Source organism: Dendropsophus ebraccatus, chromosome 3, assembly GCF_027789765.1.
Source record: "Dendropsophus ebraccatus isolate aDenEbr1 chromosome 3, aDenEbr1.pat, whole genome shotgun sequence".
Classification (NCBI taxonomy): domain Eukaryota; kingdom Metazoa; phylum Chordata; class Amphibia; order Anura; family Hylidae; genus Dendropsophus; species Dendropsophus ebraccatus.
Genome location: NC_091456.1, coordinates 52070675 through 52097296, shown reverse-complemented (window position 1 = coordinate 52097296; position 26622 = coordinate 52070675). Strand labels below are relative to the sequence as shown.

Below are 26622 nucleotides of genomic sequence, written 5' to 3'. Positions count from 1 at the left end.
TACTTGCTCATACCAGGAGATACACAATGATGTAGTATGTAACAGACCTCAGCTTTGTCTGTATAATGGGCATACTGTGCTTGGAATGGGACCATTTAACTTCCTGACCTTCCTATTGAGAAGAGGTAATTTCTCCGCTTAGTCAGTACAATACAGAAAACCGCTGCTAGGCTGGGTGATCAGGACCATCTGCCGTATACACTTTGGCGATGCAAATATTCCTATTTATTAGCAATGCTTTCCTAATAAGATAGCTGTAAATAAGGGCAGGTAAAATATATACGGCTTTCTTCAGTGTTCTTCATGTCTCATGACTATGACCAGTGAGCTTTTATTGCTCAGTCAGGCGTCTTGAGCCATAACATCAAGTTCAGTCAATGTGAACGTTAAAATGCCAGCTCTGATACATTGTAAAAGAAAAACTACACAATGGAGTGACAGTATTTATTACCTGGTCGGTATTTTCTGCACAGTTTCTTTAGTCATTGTAAAATGTGTTTGTTACTAGTTATATGGCAATTATATATCTAAATTCACCATGATGCAGTTCAATCAATTTTGATGGAAGTACATATATAAGTACAGTCTAGTCTGACGTAAAAAAAAACCAGAGCTGATTATTTATACGTTTCCTGGAGGAATAACAAAGGAAAAAAATCTAAAAGAAAAAAAATTAAATCATGGGAGTTTTATAAATCATATAAATACAGATGTCCAATAACAAAGGAATAAAAGGTGCGGCACTCACTTAAAGTACTTTCTATTGCTTTATAAGTCCAACATCAGCATAACATGTGGCAACAACCATTTTGCGCTAGTTGCGTTTCCATGTGGCTAACTGAGGCAACGAGCATGAAACGACTGTTGCCAAGTTTTTGTTTGCACATGTCATGATGGTGTTAGACTAATAAAGAAAGATAGACTAATAAAGAAAGATAAAGTGAGTGAGTGCCGCACCTTCTATTCCTTTGTCGTTGGATGTATGGAACCTTAAGCTTCAAGCTGCAAAGCACCACTTCATATATCCGAGTGTGGACCCACATGTAAGAGATATTCAGCCAGTGAGTAGAGAGTGCTGCTCCTCCAGTGCTTGTATACATGAATAAAAAACTTGTTAACAAGGACTGTTAGATGTCTTTATGTATTTAGTAATCTTTCATATTACGAGCATAAAGGGTTAAATAAGTCACTGTCATAACTTTCTAAATCTAAATCGGCAGTAGATGCGATATAAAGCAAGTTTGCAATATACATTCATTTTATTTTTTTGTAATTATCATTCTGTAAAAAAAAAAAGCTGAAGTTACCAGAAATCCAGATCCAGTCTCCTGATGGCAGATTCTCTGACTTGTGCTGGTTGTAAAAAAGAGACTAAACCCAGGAATTCCAGCCAGTACAGAGAGTCACAGCTCAATGTGTCCATCAATCACATGACTGCCTTCTCTGTGAGCGCTCAGATGGCCTGGGAAACACTGGACTTCCTGTTTTCTGACTCTTTGACAAAAAAAAAAAAAGTCTAAACACAGGAAGTGCCGTGTTTTCCACAATAATTAAAAAAAATTTATGTAAATTGCAAACTTGCTTTATATAACATCTACTACTGCTGTTTTAACGATAGTGACATTGTAAAGATATTTATATTACTGTAAATTGAATTTTGTTAGTTGACAGGATAGTACTCTGTATAAATGACCCGCAAATAGAGGAAAACACTTGGTGACACATCCAGGTGTTTTTTTTACATTGGTCTTCTGCTTCTGAGCACAAGTTTCACTATAATATATAATGCAATCTAATTTTATAATTGATTATGTTTCTGTGTGGCCACCATTATTGATGTCATGTGTTGGTGTGGCTCAGTGATGGAGGGCATAAAGCCTTATAATGCTAAAATCGGTTGTCAGCCACACATGCCTTATTACATGGGAAGATGCACAGCTGGCGGTTGATGATATATCTATCTATCTATCTGGCTCCTCATTGCTGGCTCTCTTCAACAGGCAATACCAACCTTTTTTGGCCAAAAATAGGGTCCTTAGGCTGGCCGCAGTGGGGTCTCTACCATTGTGGGGCGCTGATGTTACTGTAGTGGTCACCATGTAGTGCTAGTTTTTAGTTTAGTTATTTGAAAGAGGTGGGCTTGTACAATATTACTGAAATGTATACGTACTATTTTGTAAACTTTGCCAAGAATCACCAGAGTAATGTATTATGACCATTAGAGATGAGCGAACCTCGAGCATGCTCGAGTCGATCCGAACCCGAACTTTCGGCATTTGATTAGCGGTGGCTGCTGAACTTGGATAAAGCCCTAAGGCTATGTGGAACGCATGGATATAGTTATTGGCTGTATCCATGTTTTCCAGACAACCTTAGAGCTTTATCCAAGTTCAGCAGCCCCAGCTAATCAAATGCCGAAAGTTTGGGTTCGGATGGACTCCAACCCGAACCCGGTTCGCTCATCTCTAGTGCCCATGTCTCATATATATTTGCCATACACTATTTAAATGAGAGAACCTACTTTTAAAACGTTACTTCCTTGATCCACAGGACACCTATCGGACTCTATTCATTCAGCAGTTAAGACCGACCCAAACCCCGCAGCCAAGGCTAAAGCTGAAGTTATTTGGACATGTCGGATCTGGGAAGACTACACTTGTGGAGTCCTTGAAATGTGGGCTCATTCGCAGTTTCTTCAGAAGACGCAGACCCCGGCTTGCATCCACTAATTCAGTGCGCTTCCCCCCCTCTCCGATGTCTTCCAAAACCTCAGGCAAGATAAAATGTTATAAATCGGTTTCATTTCCTTTAACGGGAATTGCTTTCAATGGGAGACATGCTGCATTAATATGAGTAGTAGTCCAAGAGGTACTAGAACATTCCTTAGGTGTCCAATTTCTACTCACTAAGCAGTGGCACAAGTTTCATTGGAGTGATTTGTATTCAGGGCCGCTGTGCAATAATAACAAGGTATGATATAATGACTCTGACACTCAAGGCTAGCTAAGTAAAGTGCTCAGGTTACAAATGAAAATGCTTTTAATCCAGTGATTTTTTTTTTTTTTTTTTTCACTATTGAAAACAAGGCAGCTGTAAAAGCATCTATTCATTACACTGAACATGCTGACACTGGTGAAATGAATAGAGATCACTTCGAGAGGAAGACCCCTTATGCTGAAGTGGAATCCAAAATTACTAGCAAGAGATAATTAATTTTAGTTATTCAGGGTTCCTCTTCTGACGGAGGCATTCACCCATTTGTTATGCTTTAAATGCATCCTTGAGGCATATATTAAGGTGGGGAAGTAGAACCGTGCGGGTTTCATTGAAATCTCTTTTCCCATGATTGTAAGAAGCTTAGACAGGGGGTTTTTGTGTGCCGGACTCATTAAATGCTGATTAGATCGGTGTATGCAAATAGAGATATTTTTTTTTTCTACAATCTGAAAGCCTGTGCCCTCTCCACAAACTCTGCGGCAGAACATTTATACAATACATACCATAACGGCCGTCGTAATGACCATCAACATTTTCCAAAGTGTCAAAGAATGGATGCAGCAAATGTCTATGGGATTATTATGTTCCCGGCTTCTGTAGACAAACGTTCTTTTATTGTTCGCTTCTGTGTCTGGCCTGTGGACAGTGTATAAGTTAATCTGACAAGAATATTATTGTTACAGATAGGCGTGTAAACGTTTGTGTATGTAAGGCTCTGTTCACATCTCATTTTTATAACTTGGTTTATTGTATAGTGTATGTTAAACAAAGGTATACAGGGGCATCTATCACCCATAGGGTATTATAGCATCTGTTTAATAATAGCATAGTTTTCAATGTCCTTCCACACTTCATTTTTGTGCTATACTAATACACATGGATGTCATAGAGAGGAGTCCCTTGCTTGGAACTTTTTTTTTTTTTTTTATAAGGTTTATCAGCATTTGTTTAAAAAGAACCAAAAAAACATTTTAGGGGGTTGTGCAGGCTTGGAAAAACATGCCACATTCTTCCAAAAACAGCACCACTTTCCTCCTTATTAGCATTGCATTGGCCTTTGTGAGTGTTGTATTATCTACATACACTTCTATTTTTTTAGGGTGCTTATTGTGTTTTCACGATGTCACATGACCACTCTGCCTGTGTTTTCTTTACTTCCTGTGATGTCACGTTCTCTTTCTGGTTCCTGTTCCTGCCAGTGAGGGAACAGTGAGTCATCAGGTGGGTGGGGTTATGCATCCCCATTTCACTAGCCACACCCCTGTAGGAGGAGCTAATATCTGAGCCTAGTAGAAACTGCAGCAGTAAGGACAGCATGACATGGAGGAGACCAGGAGCTGATAGCTATAGTGTGGGGGGCACAGAGGTTAGCCATGTTGTGGGGGGCACAGAGGTTAGCCATATTGCTTTCTAGTGTTGGGGTCCTGAGATAACAGCTGCATGTATGTCCCCCAATGCATGCATGGGTTTTATCACACGCTCTAAATAATTGTGAGCCCCAATAGGTACAGTGACCAAGATGAGTGACTACAATCTCTGTACAGCACTGCAGAATATGTTGGAGCTATATAAATAAAGGAACTATGGGGGTGATTTATTACAACTTGTGCAGAGGAAAAGGGAAACAGTTGCCCCTAGCAACCAGTCAGATTCTAGGTGACATTTTTAGAGGCCTTTTTAAAAATAAAAAACACAATCTAATTGGTTGCTACGGGCAGCTACTTTTGAATATAAAATGTATTTTTGGTAAATTGTTGAAAAAAAGTTACACAATTTCTCATGCAAATTACTCTGAAATAGTGTTCAAAGGTACCATACACTTTTACTACTTCTTTTCTATTATTTACGGGAGCCTTACAGCAAATGTGTATTGGTATCCATGTATGGCTGTAAATTATTTCTTATCTTGCTCTTCTTGGCTGTTCAGTTTCAGTTAGCATCTGTGATTTATACCCCGGCTGCGAAAATGTCAGCGTAAGGAGTCGGAGTATGATGTTCGAGCCGGGCCTCACCAAAGGAGTATTGGAGGTGTTTGTGTCTCCATCCCATCACCCTCACTGCTCTGTTGACGACCAGTCCACAAAAGCTATTGACATCCAGAATGCCAACCTGAATGGTATGTTATTTTGGGTATTCTTCACATTAAGATTTCTTAGAATTGTGCACCGTATTTTCAGATAATTATTTCTTTACAATTTCATCACAGCCCCACAGTAAAGTAAATTATAGTAGTCTGTTTTGCAGTGTCTACATTGTATTTTATATTGAAACCTTGACCACTTAACATAGAAAATGCACAAAAATACTCCTCCATCTCCTCATATTATGGTTAAAACTGAGAAATCAAGTCATGTCCTATATTTGTCCTAGTAGATCAGCCATGCCCCCCCCCCCCCTTATTGTCCAGTATCTGGCTGTTGAGTTCCCCATACACTTTAGACTACTGTCGGCGTAACCCGCCACTCACAGCCTAGCATGTATGGGCCCCCCCAAACAACCACTGACTATTTTAGTGGTGATCGGGGTCAGCCATGAACTTTTTGTTCAGAAAGAGATAAGCCACTGCAAGAGCACTAATGCTGCGGCTAACCTCTTCCTCCCCATAGAGAACACTCGGCAATGCCGACGTTCCTGTATGTGGGGAGAATGGGTGGTGGATGGAGATATAATGGACAGCTGGATGATCGTTCGGCCATCGGTTATTGAAGGCGTATGGGGACCTTTAGCCTTAATGACTCTAATTGTTTTTAGTGGTCTCCTAAAAATAAAGATGGAAAAAAACAGACCTGATTGCTGTATTTTGCTAATTTGCTTCTAAAAAGATCGGGCCTTGGGGAATTTTTCCGTCTGTGGTTGCTTTGCTCTCTGTTCAGATACTGATTCTCAAAGTGTCTTAGGGAATTGCATGTACTCTTTATAGTTTGCACCCAGTTTCTTTAGGACTTATTACATTCCTCTGATGACGCGTTTTTTTTTTGTTTTTTAGGTGTTGGAGATTTCAGTGTCTGGGAGTTTTCAGGGAACCCCACATATCACTGCAGCTATGATTATTTTGCTACTAATGATCCCACATCTGTGCACATAGTTGTTTTCAGCCTTGAAGAACCGTATGAAATTCAACTAAATCAAGTCATATTCTGGCTCAATTTTCTAAAATCCCTTGTGCCTGTTGAGGAACCAATAGGTAAGTAAGAAAAATCCATGTTCTCATGCGTGTTTATTTAGTCCTAGGTTCACACTGCATTTTTCTGTCTGTTTAACGTATATCTTAAAATGGGTGGGTTAACATGTACCGGCATTGCATTGGATTTCACGGCTGCAACAGGACAGCGCACTGATTGGCTCAGTAGGACGCCAGGTAGGTAAGAGCCACAGAGTTAAGGGGGAGGGCATTTTACATACTCGCAGAGGAATGAATGGCACATGGCAGTATGGCAAAAAACAGCATTTATTTTTGCTTCCGTTTTTCTTTTAAATGTATACATTAAACATGCAGCAAAAACACAGTGTGAATACAGCCTAAGGGCCCTTGCACACTGAGCAATAGAAAAGAAATTGAAGAGGAATCCGCTCTTAATTTTCGCTTGAAATTCCTCCTGTAAAATATGAACAGAGCAATGTCCTGTTGTGTTCAATCGGATTTCTGCTCTGTTGTTCACACTGCAGAATTTCCGAGCAGAATTTTCTGCCGCAGATCTGCTTTCTACCCAAAGGCCCCATTCATACTAAGCAAACATGTCACTTCTTTGAGCAGAGAGGGGAGGAAGCGGACGCGCGCCCTCTCATTCCCTCACAGCGGGACACTAAGCACGGCAGGATTCTGTGGCGGAGAGCTCCACCGCAGATTTTCAGCGTTCTTGCTCGGTGTGAACGGGCCAAAGAGTGACATGTCACTTCTTTGGGCGGATTCTGCTAGAGGAATCCTATATAAGTCAATGGGGGCTTAAATTCTGCTTAAAATTCTGCTTGAATTCAGCTCGAATTCTGCTAAAATTCAACTTCTATTCTGCTCCTATTCTGCCAGAGCAGAATAGACGAGGAATTTCAAGCAGAAATCTTTCCTATTCAGTTACTCGTCTATTGCTTCGTGTGCATGAGCCCTAACAATGTGAATGCACAGCTTCATAGCAACACGCATTTATTCTTTTTAGGGTGCATGCACACTACGGAATACGTGTGTAAAGGCCGCTGTGGATTCTGTCGCTGGCCCCTGCTTGCGGGTGAGCGCATCTCCACCTGTGCTATAGACTCCATTCTAGGCACAGACTGATGCCAACGCCCGTCAAAAGAAATGACATGTCAATTCTTTCGGCGGATGGCGGAATCGACTCGGCCATAAAATTGTGTTTATGGCATGGGTGGAGATGCGTGCTGCCGCGAGCAGGGGCCAGCGACTGAATCCGCAGCGGCCGTTACGTGCATATTCTGTAGTGTGCATGCACCCTAAAGTGTTAAGATTAATTCATGAGTTATATTTTTTATTAAAGTGTCACTGTTAAAACTTTAAATCAAAACTGTAAATCAACAAAAGATGTAAAATAAAGCAAGTTTGCAATTAACATTCATTTTCTGTTTTTTTTTTTTTGTTTTTTTTTGTTTTTTTTTATCATGCTGTAAAAAAAAAAAAAAAAAAGCTATACTTACCAGAAATCCGGGTCCAGTCTCCTGGAGGCAGATTTTAGTCTTGTGATTGTTGAAAAAAACAGACTAAATACATGAAGTCCCAGAAGTACAGAGTGTCACGGCTCAATGTGTCCATCAATAAATTGATTGATGCCTTCTCTGTGAGCGCTCAGATGACCAGGACTTCATGTGTTTTTTGTTTGTTTGTTTCTTTTAAAAGGAGACTAAACACTGGAAGTGCCGTATTTTCCATGATAACTATATAAAAAAGAAAAAGAATGTAAATTGCAAACTTGCTTTATATTACATCCTCTGCTGATTTTAGATTTTGAAAGTTATAATGACAGTGACATCCCTTCGCGTCAGTAATCTGTATACAGTAAAACCTCGGTTCCCGAACACCTCGGTATTCAAACAATTCGGTATTCGAACAAAATTTCCCCCTGATGTTTTGCTCGGTACTCGTGTTTCCTATGCTTACCCAGCTGGTACTGTTCTATAGCCTACAACGGCGCCCGTGCTGTTGCGCCTGCAGCCTTGCTCTTCCTCCCGCTGCTCCCCGCTGCCTCTGCAGACTCTCCTTCACCCTAGAGAGGTGGCGAGGAGCAGCTGGAGGAAGAAGCTAAGAAGCTGGTGAGCGAGACTTCGGGCGCAACAGCACGGGCAGGCCGTAGGCTATAGAAGAGTACCGGCTGGGTAAGCATAGGAAGCGCTCTGAGCCGGCGGAGGGGATGTGGGGAGAAACAGGACAGTGCAGGGAGCCGGCTTCTTTACACGGCGTCCCCGCATTCTGAGGCAGGAGCGGGCGGCTATTTAAAATTGCCGCCGTGCTCCTGCTCCTCTCAGCTGCGGAGGACACCTTGTAAAGAAGCGGAGATTCCGCTCATTATGATGGGATTCCCCGCAGCTGAAAGGAGCAGGAGCGCGGCGGCAAGTTTTAATAGCCGCCCGCTCCTGCCTCTCACTGTTGTGGAGCATATGGAGTGTTTTTACACTCTGTGGGCTGGGTGCTCTGCACCTGACCGACGGAGTGTAAGGACCAATTAATCACATTTACATTGTTCCCTATGGGAACTTACAGCTCAGTTCTCGAACTGCTCGGTTCTGTAACAGCCTTCCAGAACCAATTATGTTCGAGAGCCGAGGTATATAGGTTCCTGCACTGACTGGGATTCCTGACTTGAGCGGCATCGCTGCAGTGAGAGCGATCCTGCTCACATCAGGGTCCGGGGCCGCAGGTAATGAGAGTCAGCTGCGATCCCGCAGCTGACTATCATTAACCCCTTAAACACAGTGATCTACAGCGATCGCAGCGTTTAAGGTTCTCAGTGACAGATCAAGCATCTGTCACTGAGTGATCGGGACCCCTGCAGCCGTGCTGTGAGGTCCCGATCGCATGTCCTGACAGGCGGGGGTAAGCTCTTTACCTCCGTCCTGTCGGATCCACAATCTATGTGTAGAGTCTGCTCTCAGGCAGGCTCTATAGATAGATCGCAGATAACACTGATCTATGCTATGCTATGGCATAGCATAGACCAGTATATGCAACCCTATGACTGCATATTTTACAGTAAATAAAAGTGTAAAAAGAAAAAAAGTGTAATAAAAAAGGTTTTAAAAGTATTAAAAAAACCTTATAAACTCCCTCCCAACAAAAGTTTAAAAGACCCCCTTGCCCATTATAAAAATATAAATAAACATTGGAATAGTCCAATCTATTCAAATCTAACATTTTTGTTCTCGCATGGTGAACAGTGTAAACGAAAACAAAAAAAAACGCACCAGAATTGCTGATTTTATTAAATTATATATCACAAAAAAATTACTAAAGAGCAATCAAAAATTGTCTGCTACACCAATATGAAATTAATAAAAACTAGATATCATGGCGCAAAAAAATCCTCTTAATGAGACTGTTCTGTGCTCTATATATGTCACATAGTCCTAGATTTGTTCACTGGGAAAGCTAAACAAGCAAATCCACTCCTACGTACAGTACAAGTGTTCTTGCTGCAAGCTGCTTCATGCGGTCAGTGGGTGCTGGACTGCAGCTCCCAACACTAATCCTGATTTTCCACACCATAAGATCACTTTCTCAGCTTAGGTTTTAGAAGTGTAGTCAAATTCTTTGAGCTGCTTAGCAGCATATATCCTGTAAATCCCTGCCCAAGGAGCTGCTTTCTACTTTTGGCCCAGGGAAGTATTTAACAACTAGAACATATCTGTGCACCACCAGTAATGATGTTTCCAGTAGTATATAAATATGGGAGATTTACAGTGTCCCACAAGTTGCAGAACCATATTGAAAGTTTTGATTAGTTGGGATTTGAGTGTTTAAACACCACCCATTTCTAGATAGAGCTGGGAGAATTGCGCTTCTTCCTGCAATCTCTCTCGCTGCATGAGATGAGCTTAAATATATACAACAAATATTCTTTCTGCTTGTACATGCACCACTATGAATGCTTCATTGTTTGCACCATTGTCCCTCTTTCGCAGCAGTATCTATTTAACCCTTAGCTTTTAATAAAAAAGAACTGAACTCAAGAACAAGGGGACACAGTGAGAGGTTAGTTGGGGGAAAGATCAGAAGCAATGTAAGAAAATATGACATTACTGAAAGAGTAGTAGATGTTTGGAACAAACTTCCAACAGTTGTGGTAGGCGATTCTAAAGTAAGGCCTTATTCACATGTTCAGTATTGTTTTCAAGTCCGTAGAGTCCTCCCACACAATCCATTAAAAATTACAGATTGGGCGTCCGTATTGCATCCGTATTTCCGTAAATCTTTTTTTTTTTTACTGACTGCGATAGAAAAACACGACCACTTTCTTCCAGAGACAGCCCCACTCTTGTCTCCAGCTTGGGCGGGTTTTTTCTGCTCAGTTCTATTGAAGTGAATGGCGCTTAATTGCAAACCGCACCTGAACTGGAGACAAGAGTCGTGTTGTCTCTGGAATCGGCCATGTTTTTGTAACCCCTTAACGATTATGGGCGTACATTTACGCCCCCTGCTGCTTGGGCCTTAACGTAGGGGGGGCGTAAATGTACGCCCTGCCAGGTTCCCGGGCTATGGAGCAGGCTCAGGAGCTGAGCTCGCCCCATAGCGGGTGAGGACCGGCTGCTATCTGCAGCCAGGCCCTCACCCTCAATGGCGGGCCGCCGTGATTGCGCGGCTGCCCGCCATTAACCCCTTAAATGCTGCGGCGCTTAAGTGTAAGTGACTGAAGCATCTCTGGTCACTTACCGATCGGGACTCCCTGCAGCGTATCTGCGGTGGTCACGATTGCATAGCTTGACTGCCAGAGGTCCCTTACCTTCCTCCGTGCAGTCAGGTCTTCAATCTTCTGATTCAGTCTGCCACAGGCAGATGGCAAACCGGTTACAATCTGTAAAGAATAGCAGATCCCATTATTTTCTATAAGAGGATCGGTAAATAAATCTGGATCCACACTAGGACATGTCCGTTTTTTTTTTCGTTTTATTTCGGCATTGGTTTGCATCCTTGTAATCTACTAATTGTGTGAATAGCCCAATAGACATCAATGTGCACTCGAATACTGAAATACAGATCCGTAAATTACGGGACATGTGAATAAGGCCTAAGTGAATGTAAACCTACCTGGGATAAACCTATATCTACCCTTAGATAATAAGAAAGGAAATAATATAAGGGCAGACTAGATGGACCAAGTGGTCTTTTTTTTGCCCACAATCTTCTATGTTTTTATCTTTTTGCTATTTTATCTATTATGTAATTATACTGTAATATGGTATACTACCAGGTTACACCTCCACCTCCTTTTTTTCTAAATAAGGCTGGGTTCACACTGCGTTTTTGCAATCCGTTTTTTGCAAAAAACGGATGAAAAACAGATGGAAAAGACTGATGCATTAGTGTGCATCCGTTTTTCCATTGACCTCCATTGTAAAAAAAAACGGATCAAAACGGATCTGTTTTTTTTAACTGACACAAAGTAGTCAGTCAAAAAAAACGGATCCGTTTTGATCCGGTTTTTTTTACAATGGAAGTCAATGGAAAAACGGATCAAAACGGATAGACACAAATGCATCCGTTTTTTTCATCCGTTTTTTGCAAAAAACGGATTGCAAGAATGCAGTGTGAACCCAACCTAAGTAACAGAAGGACATAATAATAAAAGTAAAGGTTTGCAAACTATGCCCCCTTCTCAGACATGTTACAACAGTCATAAGTGGTGGGGGCCTAGATAAGTATGGTCCCATTGGGACTCTTGTCCATCACCCGACATTGGAGTTCTCTCTGTATCATAAGAAACAGCAAATGTGTAATGTGGACATGAGGTGTAAGAATACTATTGTAAAATCATGTGTAATGATCTTGTTCCTCTTTGTCAATTTAGCCTATGGAGGAAAGCTGAAGAACCTTCTCAAAGTAGTCCTGGTGGCAACCCACGCAGACATTGTGAATCTCCCACGTCCTGCTGGAGGAGAGTTTGGATATGACAAGGATATGTCACTGCTCAAAGAAATTAGGAATAGGTAATTTGGGCAATACTAACCAGTATTATGTGGTAGCATAAACTGTCTTTCTTGACTCTATGATCACATGATTGCTGGGTGCCTCCTATGGATGCCCAAGTTAGGGTATGTTCACACTGAGTAAAATAAGCGTAATTCCGCAGCGGAACTACGCCTGCCTCAGTGTGTCATATCCTCTCAATGGTAGAGCATGCGCTGTGCTGATATGTCACTTCTTTAAGCGGAGAGCGGCTGCAGAGGAGGAGCGCACCCCCTCTCATTCACTCACAGAGGGACACTGAGCACGGCAGGAATCTTCTGCGGATTTTTGCCGTATTTGCTCAATTTGAACATACCCTTATGGTGGAAAACAAATTAAAAAGAGTGAATATCCCTTGGGATTTTTTTCAACCTCATGGGGGTATATTTATAAACCTACATTAACCCAAAATTTGTACCATATATCAAAGCAGCCACAACAAAATAAGGAAGCCATTCTAGTACTTTGTGTGAAATTGCAAATGTAGACTATGTTCACACACTGTCGTTTTGCGACCATCATTTAGACAGCTGTCATTATTTACGGCAAAATTATCAAACAATGGCTGTCTTTTGTCGTCAAAATGACGATCATCCAAGAGGACAGATGCAAAACTACATTGTGTGAACGTAGCCTTAAAGAGCCAAAGGCTATTGGGAAGACTTATCAACTAGTCTGTCTATAGAAACCACACAGTAAGCACAGCTCATCTAGGTTAGGTCGTGATGTGTGCAAAATCACGAAAAAATTATAAATCAATTAGGAACAAAAAGTTTTAGTTTAAGTGCAGGAAGTGGTGTATTCTTTCCAGTCTGACACAGTGCTCTCTGCTGCCACCTCTGTCCATGTTGGGAACTGTCCAGAGCAGGAATGGTTTTCTATGTCGATTTGCTCCTGATCTGGAAAGTTCCAGACATGGACAGAGGTGGCAGCAGAGAGCACTGATGTCAGACTAAAAAGACTACATAGTTTCCTGCAGGACATACAGCAGCTAATTAGTACTGGAAGACTTGACATTTTTAAATAGAAGTAAATTTCAAATCTGTCTTACTTTGTGACGCCAGTGCACTTGAAAGAAAAGAAAAATCACTGGAGTTTTCCTTCAATGATCATGATGTTTTTTGCCCTTATTTTTATATTGTGTGAATACAGCCATAAGCTCCTTTAGTTTTCTCCATAAGATCCTCTGTATGTGACAGGTTTCTTATCAAGTCTTTCCTTTTGCCTATAGTGGATAATAATGGTTATTTCTCTACACTGACAGGTTTGGTAATGACCTCCAGATTTCTGACAAGCTTTTTGTGCTGGATGCCGGAGCATCTGGTTCTAAGGATATGAAGCTTCTGCGCAATCATCTTCAGGAACTGAGAAGCCAGTTAATTTCTGTAAGTCCTTGGCTGCACATAGTTCTCTTGTGTTGGGTGTTTTGCCATTGTGATATACTAGAATATTAAGATAACCTGTAGTCAATGACAGGCTTTTTTTCTCTTTTGTTTTGGAGGGTGGTGAGGGAGTGGGGAAGGTCAAAAATCAAGATCTGAGTAAGGTTTAACGTGATGGAAAGACGGCCTGTGTAACTTGCATACCTGCTATGATATAGAGTTGCTCTAAAAAATGTCTCACTTTATAAAAGAACACAGTAAATTGCCATTGCATATGTGACACTGTGTTTCAGCTATATTCCTATATTATCCGTTATCAGTTCTTTATATTTACTCCCTACTTAGATTATAAGTCTATGTTCACACACAGTAAAATAATACCAAAATTCGTCTTTAATTTCGAGGTAAAATACGTCCATATTTTAATTGTAATAATATGCTGCAAAGTAGTTAATGTGAAATTAGCCGACAGTGTATACACAATATAGAATGACAGCCAGGTGTAAAATTAATTAAATCTTACAATGTTTTTGGCCTTTGTTACCTCTTGTGGTCATGAATTCTGCTCTTATAGACACATGTAAATGATGTCCCTCACCCAGTTGTACAATTCTAAGCTTGAATAGTAGTTTTGCCTTTCCATCCTTTTTTAACAGTATTGCTCTTTTCCTATTGCTATGTTCAGAGTGGTGTCTGCTCCCTCTAGTGGTGAAATTCTCATATGTGCACTAAACTTGTTTTTCTTTTTTCCCCATAAAATATGATCTTTCTTTCATTTTATGGGTTCTAAGAGGTATTTGTAGTGGGGTTTTTTTTAAGCTAAATAAATTTGAATACAAATAGTCAGAACAACACATCTGTATTACAGTGATGCATAAGGCTGTGTTCACTCACATATTAGTTTGGTCATTATTTTGGTCAATATTTCTATCCAAAAAGCATAAGTGAAACCAACACTGAAAAACTCAGAAAGATGTGCACCCTTTTTGCATTGTGCTGGAGCCACTCTTGCTATTGGTTAGAATACTGACAAAACACTGACCAGCCTAAAGCCCCCCATACACTTCGTAATGTTGTATCAGTATAAGATGTATATGGGTCTCCTGAGACAACAACAGATGGAGGTCGGGTGTGATGGAAAACCACTACCTGATCCATTTGTTTTCGGAGAGATAAGACTTCCCAGTGTATTGGAGGACGAGAGAGATAAATGTCAGCCGACAGTTATTGAAGTCGTATGACAACTCTTTATTGATGGCTTTCTGTAGTAGTAACAAATTGCAGTTTTCTAGTCAATCTATACATTTACTGTTAAAAATAATTTTAAATGGCTTTTTTCCATCTTGTTAAGCGATGCCTTATGTACCATCACTTTTTATGATTTTTTTTCCTGACACTTCAGTGAACAAAGGATCTACAGCACAGATCCATTCGATTGAATGGGGTTGGCTGACGCTCCTTATACAGCTGAGCTGCTGGTCAGACACCCACAGATCATTAAAAAATTTTCTTGAAACATATAAGTATGCTTTTAAGCTGTTAACACTTAACTTTACAGCTGTCCAGAGTGTCTGACTGTAAATAATGTGCGCTTCACTTATTGATTAAATTTTTTTTTTACCCCCTCTAGAACTGCCCAACAATGACTCCATTGTGCGAGAAAGTTATCTCAATTTTGCCATCATGGAGAAAGCAAAATGGCCCCAACCAGTTGCTTTCGTTTCAGCAGTTTGTCTATGATGTGCAAGAACAACTTAATCCATTGGCCACAGAGGATGACGTCCGGAATCTAGCACAACAACTTCACAGCATGGGAGAGGCAAGTAAATCGGCTCCTTTTATTAGAGATTCTACAGACTGGATACTTTAAAGGGGGAGATTTATCAAACATGGTGTAAAGTGAAACTGGCTCAGTTGCCCCTAGCAACCAATCAGATTCCTTCTTTTATTTCTCACAAACTCTTTGGAAAATGAAAGGTGGAATCTGATTGGTTGCGAGGGGCAACTGAGCCAGTTTCACTTTACACCATGTTTGATAAATCTCCCCCTTGATGTTTATACCTGCAAGATGTTTCATTGTGTCATCTACCTAAATAATATATACAATGAAATGTTGTAAGTAATGTTAGAAATCTGGTAAAATATATATTACAGAAAAGATTAGGAAAGTGTTACAGTAGTTCTTTTACCAGTTTATTAGTGATCCCTCCTGTATTTTTGTTACTGCTACTGAAGAACATCTAAACATGATAAGCTTAATGTTATCCCTTTTACTTTTTAAAGATCAACATCATGCAGAGTGAAACAGTCCAAGATGTGGTGCTCCTAGACCCTAGATGGTTATGTTCCAATGTCCTGGGGAAGCTGCTCTCCGTGGAGAACCCAAAAGCTCTTCACCATTATAGAGGGAGATACACCATGGAAGATATCCAACGTTTAGTCTCGGACAGTGATGTGGATGAACTTGTTCAAATTTTAGATGCCATGGACATATGTGCTCGAGATCTAAGCAGTGGTACAATGGTGGATATCCCAGCTCTTATTAAAACTGATAGCCTCCATAGGTCATGGACCGATGAGGAGGAGGACATCTTGATTTATGGAGGTGTTAGAATTGTTCCTGTGGAACATCTTACCCCTTTCCCATGTGGAATATTTCACAAAGTTCAAGTTAACCTGTGCCGGTGGATACACCAACAGAGTGCCGAAGGAGATGCCGATATACGTTTATGGGTAAATGGGTGCAAGCTGGCAAATAGAGGTGCTGAAGTTCTGGTGTTGCTGGTCAACAATGGTCAGGGAATTGAAGTGCATGTTAGAGGACTGGAAACTGAGAAGATAAAGTGTTGTTTACTTCAAGAATCGATCTGCAGTATCATTGATAACTTATTCGCTACTACATTACCTGGGCTTTTAACTGTGAAACATTACTTAAGCCCACAACAGCTAAGGGAACATCATGAACCAGTGATGGTTTACCAACCAAGAGACTTTTTCCGTGCTCAGGCCCAAAAGGAGACTTCGCTGGCGAACACCATGGCCGGGTATAAGGAAAGCTTTAGCAGCATCCTATGCTTTGGAAGTCTGGAAATTTACTCCCAAGGAAGCTTAGGAATGGATCATCACATCTCAGATCTCAATATACTTGTAAGGAGGAAGCTCAGCAGGCTTCTAGATGCTCCAGATCCTATGGGCAAAGACTGGTGTCTTCTAGCTATGAACTTGGGCCTTCCAGAATTAGTTGCCAAATACAATGCTGGCAGTGCCACTCAAAAAGATTTCCTCCAGAGCCCAGTCTGTGCTCTTCTTCAGGAATGGGGAAATGCTCCCGAGAGCACTGTAGCAATTCTAATGTCAAAACTAAGAGAACTTGGCCGGCGAGATGCAGCAGACTTTTTACTGAAATCCTCGTCGGTGTTTCGGGTGAATTTAGATGTCCATGGACAGGAGGCTTATGCCGCAAGCTGCAACAGCGGCACATCTTATAATTCCATTAGTTCAGTAGTATCTCGATAACCGAATTATTATTCATTATAGACTCTGAAACCAGTGTAAAGAGTTTAGTCCCTACCTTACTGTATTACTAGGGTATGAGTTTTATTAATTTATAGGCATTTCATCTCTGAATGTTACATGCTCTATAAACTTTGTTCTTTGTGACCTTTCTACTTTTAATAAGAATTGTTGCCTTTTGTCATAGGTTTTTAAAGGTTCATACTTTGGAATTTTCAAAACTTCTATATGAATGTGCTGCTAATGACTGCCAACTAAATGGATATGAGCCGTCCCTGTCCTGTAAGAGATGAAGTTATTTTGTACATATTAGGAATTGACAGGCGTAGTTGCTCATATCTAGAATTGAAACTCACACTTTCCACTCGGGTTTGCTTGATATATCAATTTAAAAAAAAAAATCTTCAGTGGATTTGAAGGTAGGCTTAGGGGTTCTCTTTTCGGAGTGAACACAATAGTGTGAGTGCCTTGCTGGAGGAGGGAGGAGTACAGGAGTATAGCTACAGCCCTGGAGTTAGAATCTCATCATGCTCTCTACCTCTTCATCACTTTTTTGCATGATAATCATGACAAGACTGTCCGTTTTACTTTTTAAGCACTCTCAATATACAAAACTCACTTGAAATATGTACTGTACTTGTATTTTTCCAGTGCAGTCTTCAATGTGACTGTATGGCTCAGGTACATGGTTGATGAGTCAAAAGAATATCTGAAATTTTCACGACAAAGTATTATAGGCTTGTCCAGTTGGTTCCTTTACTGATTGAAAGATTTTATTTTTAACACAGAAAAGGCTTTATTTTATAGTTTGTTGCGAGGCCTTGAGAGTAGATGGGCAAGATGAAGTTACAACATCTCAGGTATAGGTTCTTACAAACCTCCGTCTGCAGTGTAAGACTTGTATCGAAAGGAATCCTGCAACAAACACCCATTGCAATATTTCTAGTTTAGACACAACAGGCATCTTTTTATTGTTGTTATATACAAGGGCGTGTTTGTGATTTTCCTGTACTTGAAACAACAAGCAGAGCTGTTTGTAGGAGTTTTGCTTGCTGCCAATACTGAATGAGTACCTATTTCATTAGTGTGCTTTCTCTCTGAAGATGCATGCGATGGAGGAAATCTTTTATGTGAATATACAGGAATGACATTCCCATTTTTAATCTTTTTTTGTTTGTAGAACAATTTTAAAACTTGTTTTTATATATGTATATATCTATTAATAAACATGTTGCCTGTTGCAGAGTTTTCTTTTCAGATTTATACAGTAGTTCACTTTTTTTTTTTTTTTTTTTAAATGACATCTACAAGAGGACTTACAGCCCTTAGTTATTAAAGGTGTATGGCCTTAATAAAAAAAAAAAAAAACATTGCACCATTTTTTTCCCTATGTACCGGACTTAAAATCAATAGTGGGCTTGTCTCTAAAATTTTATATGTTTAATTTTTTCCTAATTCTTGGAGCATCATTTGGCCATATGGAACCTAAGAGGTAATAGTAAATGCCGAAATTGTTACCTGAAGTCTCCCTTGATTTTAGGTACCAATTTCAGTGATTACTATTACCTCTTAGGTTCCATGTGTCCAAATGATACTTCAAAAATTTGTGAATTAGTTTTACCAAGTTCAAATCTTGGTGTTAAAGGGGTACTTGGACAGGGGAGAAAATAGTTTTCAAATCAACTGGTGTCAGAAAGTTATAAAGATTAGTAAATGACTTCTAATTTTTTTTTAAAAATCTTGCGTCTTTCTGTACTTATCAGCTGATACATGTCCTGTTGGAATATATGCACACTGAGGAACAGGTGAGGAATTGAAGAGGAATCCGCTCTTATTTCGGCTTGAAATTCCTTCCGTAAAATATAAACAAAGCAATGTCGCATTGTGCTCAATGGGATTTTCGCTCTGTTGTTCACACTGCAGAATTTCAGAGCAGAATTTTCTGCCCTGATCTGCTTTCTGCCCAAAGAATTGACATGTCAATTCTTTGACATGTCAATTCTTCGATAGGATTCTGCTAGAGGAATCCTATCGAAGTCAATGGGTTCTTAAATTCTGCTTGCATTCTGCTTAAATTCCGCTTGAATTCTGCCAAAGCTAAATAGGCGAGGAATTTCAAGCAGAAAACTTTCCTCTACAATTCCTCAAGAATTCCTCAGTGTGCACATACCCTTACATATACTTTCTGTTCTTTACTGTCACCTCTGTCTGCCACAGATACCGTCCAAAGCAGGAAAGGTGTTTTTTATGGGGATTTTACTGCTCTGGACAGTTCCTGACACAGACAGAGGTGGCAGCAAAGAGCGCTGTGTCAGACTGGAAAGAATACACCACTTCCTTCAGGGCATAATGCCACAGGTAAAAATCATTTCTATAGACTATCCTTTTGTATCATACAAACAAATTGTATACGTTTGTGTAAAGTGTATTTTCTAGTAGTTTGGTATGTTAAACTCCATTGCCACATGTGGTATATGTAGGAATACCTTTTTGATAGTATCCCAATAAATACTTTTGCACCACAAGGGCTCTGTCACAAGAGGGTTTAACCTTAAAGGAGAAGTCCGGCCAAAATTTATTTTTTATATGTTATTACTTATGGAAAGTTATACAATTTTCTAATGTACATTAATTATGGGAAATGCTCATATACTGCTATTTCCCTTAATTTAGTGTATCAGGAAGTGTTAGAATTCTCTCAGAAGCAGTGACGTCACGACGAACTGTGTAATTCCTATGGAGTGTCCAGCAGGGGGCGCTCTCTATATAGAAGTCAATGAGTACCATTGACTTCTATATATAGTGCGCCCCTGCTGGACACTCCATTGGAATTACAATGGATTTGTGTATGTAATGTAATGTACTTTACTTTGCGATTGAATACATTTATGGAATACCCAAAGTATCCCATAAATGTAATCAATAAATACATTTGCTGGGCACCGAGCAGGGAGGGAGAGAGGTGCCATCTACCTCCCCCCTCCCTGCTCGGTGCTGGGAACATATACAAAGTACTACTCCCCCATTATCTGCAGATAATGGGGGAGTAGTACCTGTGCTATCCACTTGCTCCCCAAAGTATTCCATAAATGTATTCAATCGCAAAGTACAGTACATTACATTACATACACACATCCATTGTAATTCCAATAGAGTGTCCAGCAGGGGCGTACTAAATATAGAAGTCAATGGTACTCATTGACTTCTATATAGAGAGCGCCCCCTGCTGGACACTCCATAGGAATTACACCTTTCGTCGTGACGTCACTGCTTCTGAGAATTCTAACACTTCCTGATACACTAAATTAAGGGAAATAGCAGTATATGAGCATTTCCCATAATTAATGTACATTAGAAAATTGTATAACTTTCCATAAGTAATAACATATAAAAAATAAATTTTGGCCGGACTCCTTTAATGCTATACAATATTACAGGTAAATTGTGCAGCTATGGGACATTGTGTGTGGACATGGTTTTGTTCACAGGCAATGACTGTTGTTTTAGAAGGAATACTTACCAGACGCGCCAACGGCAGCAGTGCAGCGGCAGGACGCGTAATACTTTTTCTGCCCCCCAACATGCTCTGTGGGCTATAGACCGCCATCACTCACCTCAGTGCCCGTCAGGAATGTAGATTGTGAGCCCCAATCCAAAGTTACCTCGCTTTATGTTTTTGAAGTGTGGGATTAAAATGAAGTAAACACAGGGAGAATATACAAACATGCATACATACAGATGGTCTCCTTGGTCAGATTTAAACCCAGGACCTCAGTCCTGTTAGATAACAATGGTAACAACAGATCCAACATCCCTGCATAATTGCACCTTAAATTAAATTTACTGTATATTTTTTACTACTAAACAGTTTATATGCACATGGCTTTAAGATTGCATATTGCAGCAATTTAATTTTTAATTAAACTGTGATTCATGCTGTACCACTAGGGGGCAGTGTAGGAGAGATTATCTGGAGATGTAGCTCATTTCCTAGACCAACCAGAAAATCTACCAGAGTATATTATTCAATGAATCTGTTATTCAGTTCGAAATGAAGCCACATGGTTTTCTACATATGGAGTCCTAAATGAATTAACTGTGCATAGGTATGGCTAAAAACGGAAGCATGCAGTATTCAGATTCTGTAATATATCATAGAACCAAGTCCACTGGCCACAATGTGCACAGGGACATGTAAGGGTCCAGACACGTTCATAATATTTACACACCAAAATCTTCACCAAACAGAGCAGATTCTTATGTGAATCTGTTGCAGTATTTTGGTCATTAGTTCTGTCAATTTTTGCAGCCACAATCAGGAGTGGGAGTAAAAAGTTATAGGAAAAGATGGGCAGAGTTTGGCTAGGTTCACACTATGTACAAATGCAGTCTGTCTGGTATAATAACGGCCATCACTGTGCAAATAACGTCCGTTATTTTTGACAATCCACAATAAATATTTTGTTGATGTGCTGCTAAATTGATATCCTAACAGAATCTGAGATCAGAAGCGACACGAAAAAATATTACTCTGCTGAAAGAGTAGTAGATGCTTGGAACAAACTTCCAAACTACAGTAACTCAATGTAAACCTGCCTGGGATAAACATATATCTACCTGAAGATAATAAGTAGGGAGATACTAAAAGAGCAGACTAGATGGACCAGGTGGTCTTTTTCTGCCAACAATCTTCTATATTTCTTTTAACATACGGCCACACATCTTATCTCCTGTTTTCCCGAGAGATGTGTGACCAATAACAATGATTTTCACAGCTGCACAAAAGATCAAATCAGCCTAAGGCTATGTTCCCACACTGTCTTTTTTTGGGCTGTTTGAGTCCAAATAATGGCCATTATTTAATAATGCTAGCCGTCATTTGTATGATAACGGCCATTATTCTGAAATAACAGCTGTTATTTAGACTTAAACTGCCAAAAAAAAGACAGTGTGGGCGCATAGCCTAGGTACATCTTCATCACTTTTAAGACATAAATCAGTGAGGAAGTGCCGACAATGACATCATAGTGCTCCCACAGCAGAGTAGCATGTAGAAGCCGGATTGCTGGGCATTTAGTTGTGCAGACATCATGTAAATAGAGCTGAGAAACAAAGCTAGATGGCACTACCTAGGCTCCACTTGCACTGATCACACTTGGGGGTAGCTTGGACCATATGCTGGCGGTGCTCCTGCCAGAATTCACACGTGTAACAGGTAATAGATAAAGGAAACGCAGGGCACTCACCGTTAGTTGCTATTCAGACCATCCAATTTATTTTGGTATGCAGGGGTAGCGGGGGAGACAGGAATGGGTGACCGCAGTTTCGCGGCGTGTGCCGCTTTGACGAACCCTTACGTGACCATGACGTCACTTCCTTTTATGTGCTCAGACAAGGAAAACTTTACGTGCAATAAAGTGAACAAAATAAATAAATTACGTGCATACCAAAATAAATTGGATGGTGTGAATAGCAACTAACGGTGAGTGCCCTGCGTTTCCTTTATCTATTATCATGTAAATAGAGTTGCCACTTTTTTCAGCAATAATTGGCAGCCAGGTCTGTTCGGGTAATCTGTTTGTGACAAAAATGCCTTTTTACTTTCCAAGACACGTTCCTGTCATAGTTCTAGAAGAGCAGCCACTATTGTAGGGTCATGTCACTGCCGCTATTGTAGGGTCATTTCACTGCCGCTATTGTAGGGTCATGTCACTGCCACTATTGTAGGTCATGTCACTGCCGCTATTGTAGGGTCATGTCACTGCCACTATTGTAGGTCATGTCACTGCCACTATTGTAGGGTCATGTCACTGCCGCTATTGTAGGGTCATGTCACTGCCGCTATTGTAGGGTCATGTCACTGCCACTATTGTAGGGTCATGTCACTGCCACTATTGTAGGTCATGTCACTGCCGCTATTGTAGGGTCATGTCACTGCCACTATTGTAGGGTCATGTCACTGCCGCTATTGTAGGGTCATGTCACTGCCGCTATTGTAGGGTCATGTCACTGCCACTATTGTAGGTCATGTCACTGCCACTATTGTAGGGTCATGTCACTGATTCTGTTCTGAAGTGCTGGGGCTGTTTTGGACTGATATCATTGTCACTGTAGTGGAGGTGTCATTCAGGGTCCTGAATAGAAGGGGCCACATAACTGTCCTCAGGGTTGGGGTGCACTGAGGATAGTTCTCTCTCTTCCCTACAGTCCATATGTTACAGGTTAAACAATGAGCCACATAGGTATATTTGGCTTTAGTATGGGAATAAACAAATTTGTAATATACTCACTCCAAAGGAAAAATATGGTTGCTGAGCTCTGGATTCTATCTTTACTTGTCCCTGCTAAACATAACCACCCACCCCCAATACACACACAGCGTTCACCTGGGAAAGGCCACAGTGTGAGCAGCTGAGCGAACAAGATGGTGACGGTAACAGACTGTAGGCTGGTAAAGGGTCATTGCTTTCTGCATTATACGCTATCACCACATCCCACCAACGTCACTTGAGTGTCCTGACCCGTGCTCACTCACTGCTTATACAGCAGATTACAAAGAGAAGTTACTGCCAATTATATGGCTGGTGATAATATACAGTAATATTACTGCCAGGCTCCTGGTATTATTACTGTCTGCCAACACCAGCCAAGCAAATAGGACATAATGACCACACACTTATTCAGCATTTGATCCATCACAAACTATTCAAGAAATCTAAAGTGATTTGTTTTGTGATGTTTGGCTGGCTTTACCCCCTATACTGCCAATGTGAGTGAGCCATAAGGGCCAGTGAAAGACTTATAACATAGAAGAAAAGTACACAGCATTATATAAATATAATAAAATTATTTTCATACCTAAATTTACCAGCAAGACTGTATCTAAACAAATCAGGATATAATAGGATCATCTGACAGTGACTTTTAGGCTGACCTAGACTCCCATATACTGTATCTATAAATAACATTTTGATGCCTCAGCTTTTCCCTGTATACAGTTTATTACTTCTCTAGTAACACATTTTATATAGTGTATGACCTCATGGGTTTCACCATGCATTATGTATACAGAACCATAGACATGTTTATATGTTATACTGCTAAAGAGCAGGTTTTAGGTATTATATATGCAGGATAGATAATCTCTGAAGAGAGCTAAGGGTCCCTTTACTCACACAGATATCTGACAGATTTTTGCAGCCAAAGCCAGGAACAAGCTATAAATACAGAACAGGTCATAAAGAAAAGATTGTGAGATTTCTCCTATCTTCAAATCAATTCCTGGCTTTGGCTTCAATAATTTGTTAGATATCTGTGTGTGTACAAGGACCCTTATTTGGGCACGGAACCACACAAAATATATTTTATATATTTTTGAACAAGTAGAAACATTTGACCGCTGTGAAAAATTACAGGTAACAGCTCGAAAGGTGCAAAGGCCATCATAAATTCTGCACAGTTTAAAAAAGATACATTTTGATAGAGATGAGCGAACCGGGTTTGGGTTCGAGTCAATCCGAACCTGAACGTTCGGTGTTTGATTAGCGGGGGCTGCTGAACTTGGATAAAGCTCTAAGGTTGTCTGGAAAACATGGATACAGCCAATGACTATATCCATGATTTCCACATAACCTTAGGGCTTTATCCAACTTCAGCAGCCACCGCTAATCAAATGCTGAAAGTTTGGGTTCGGATCGACTCGAGCATGCTCCAGGTTCGCTCATCTCTACTTATAAACTATGCCAGGGTAGAAGTGGCGTTTTTGTGTAAAAACTGAAAATTCATACATGATATATCTAACAAAAAAAGCAGCGAATAGAAAACCATACCCCCTTCTAGTGCAAAAATTTATAAATTGCAAACCAATTAATAAATGTCGCAAAGATTTTTACAACGTTTGCAAAATCTTAATATTAGCAAAAAGTTGTGCTAATACATTACTATGAAATTAAACCATGGACCGAAGTGAAACGGGGAGGGCACAAAGCCCAAAAAGCCCCACTTCCAGTACACTCTCCCTGGCAAATAACCCAACAGACTTTCTGTAAATAAAGACACTGAGGCCACGTGGAAAGGAATTCTCACATATACCTTATTACCAGCAGCTCAACCCTGCACAAACTGGGACCTGTCTGCTGGGAAAGGGGGGGGGGGGGGGGGCAATATGGATTAACTAGCCAAGTCTAACAGCTCAATAAAGTAAGGTCTGTTAGCACTGCCCCTTTACTCTTATAACTGTAGGGGAAAAAAGGTCTAGCAGCATTGCAGCTTGCACCCAATCTTCTTCCTAGCTTTAATGGTGCTGCCCCACATTTGTATTGTAGACCAATGTACATTACAACACTTGTGTAAGCTTTTGTTTTACAAAACATTAAATTAAAAATTTCTCTATTGCATCTGAAAAAACATATATCATTAATTCATTATTTCCTTACTTTTGTTGGACGTATGTTTCATGAAGCCGGAAGGTTCAGCTATTAAACAAGCATTGGTATGTGTCATACACTATATGGAGAAAAGTATGGAGACACACCCTTTAATTATTGAATTCAGCTGTTTTTAGTCCCATTGCCACAGCTATAAAATTAAGTGTCTGCCTCTACAAACATCTGTATAAGAATTAGTTATCGGTGAAGGTACCAAACCTTCGGGGTCGTTCGAACACAGACACTTGGCATTTGATTCCCAGTGGCTGGAAAAAGCCTGGAAAACATTGATTTAGCCACAAGCTGTATCCATGTTTTCCAGGCAGCTTTAGGGTTGCATCCAACTTCTCCAGCCACTGGGAGTCAAATGCCAAGTGCTTGGTAATGTCACTCATCCTTAGTAAGAATGGGTCATTCTAAAGAGCTCATAGAATTCCAGCACGATTCTGTAATAGAATGCCAGCCAGACTGTGAAGTCACCCCCCCCCCCCCCCCCCCCAGTTGTAAAGTTTGGAGAGGAAAGGAGGAGTTTATTTTTCAGGGGACCCTTTAGTTTCAGTGAAAGGAAAGCTAAATTGGACAAGTGTATGTTTCCAGCTTTGTAGGCGCGGTTTGTGTAGGTTCTTTTCTGTTCCCGCATGCCCCAGGTCCGTAAAGGCATGGTTGACTGAGTTTGGTGTGGAAGAACTTGACTGGCCCACATAGAGTTCTAATCTCAACTCTATCGAAGACCTTTGGAATAAACTAAAATGTAGACTGCTATCCAGGTCATCTCATCCTACATCAGTGTCTGACTGAACAAATACTCTTTTGGATGACACACCCCAAAATCTTCCCAAAGTTGCTGTACTTGTAAAGGGGGACTGACTCCTTATTAATGCCTGTGGATTCAGAATGGAATGTTGTAAAAGGTTCCTGTAGATGTAATGTATATTATTCTTAGGGAAGTGTGGGTTAAAAAATACCCTCACCCTGTGTTCTCTATGGGGGGGAGGGGTAAGCTCTTGCACCCCTGCTGCAGATTATCTCTTTTAGAACCAAAAAGACCATGTCATCTGTCGGTGGTTGTTCAGGATGGGATTAACCATCTAAAGTCTAAAGCCCCTATTACACAGAGCGACATAGAAGAGCAAATAAGCGA

At 40.5% G+C, this 26622-nt stretch overlaps 2 protein-coding genes across 2 annotated transcripts in view; both read left to right on the top strand.

Annotated features, from left to right (window-relative positions):
• DAPK1 (death associated protein kinase 1) overlaps positions 1 to 18295 on the top strand; it is a 104443-nt gene extending 86148 nt beyond the window's left edge. The window contains exons 20-26 of the mRNA XM_069961761.1: positions 2551 to 2773; positions 4925 to 5113; positions 5984 to 6181; positions 12003 to 12141; positions 13425 to 13545; positions 15173 to 15361; positions 15826 to 18295. Of these exons, the coding sequence (XP_069817862.1) occupies positions 2551 to 2773; positions 4925 to 5113; positions 5984 to 6181; positions 12003 to 12141; positions 13425 to 13545; positions 15173 to 15361; positions 15826 to 17058 (2292 nt within the window). The 3' untranslated portion in view covers positions 17059 to 18295. The remainder of the gene's footprint in view (positions 1 to 2550; positions 2774 to 4924; positions 5114 to 5983; positions 6182 to 12002; positions 12142 to 13424; positions 13546 to 15172; positions 15362 to 15825) is intronic.
• Positions 1 to 26622, top strand: part of CTSL (cathepsin L) — a 325166-nt gene that overhangs the window by 265838 nt on the left and 32706 nt on the right. The window lies entirely within an intron of this gene.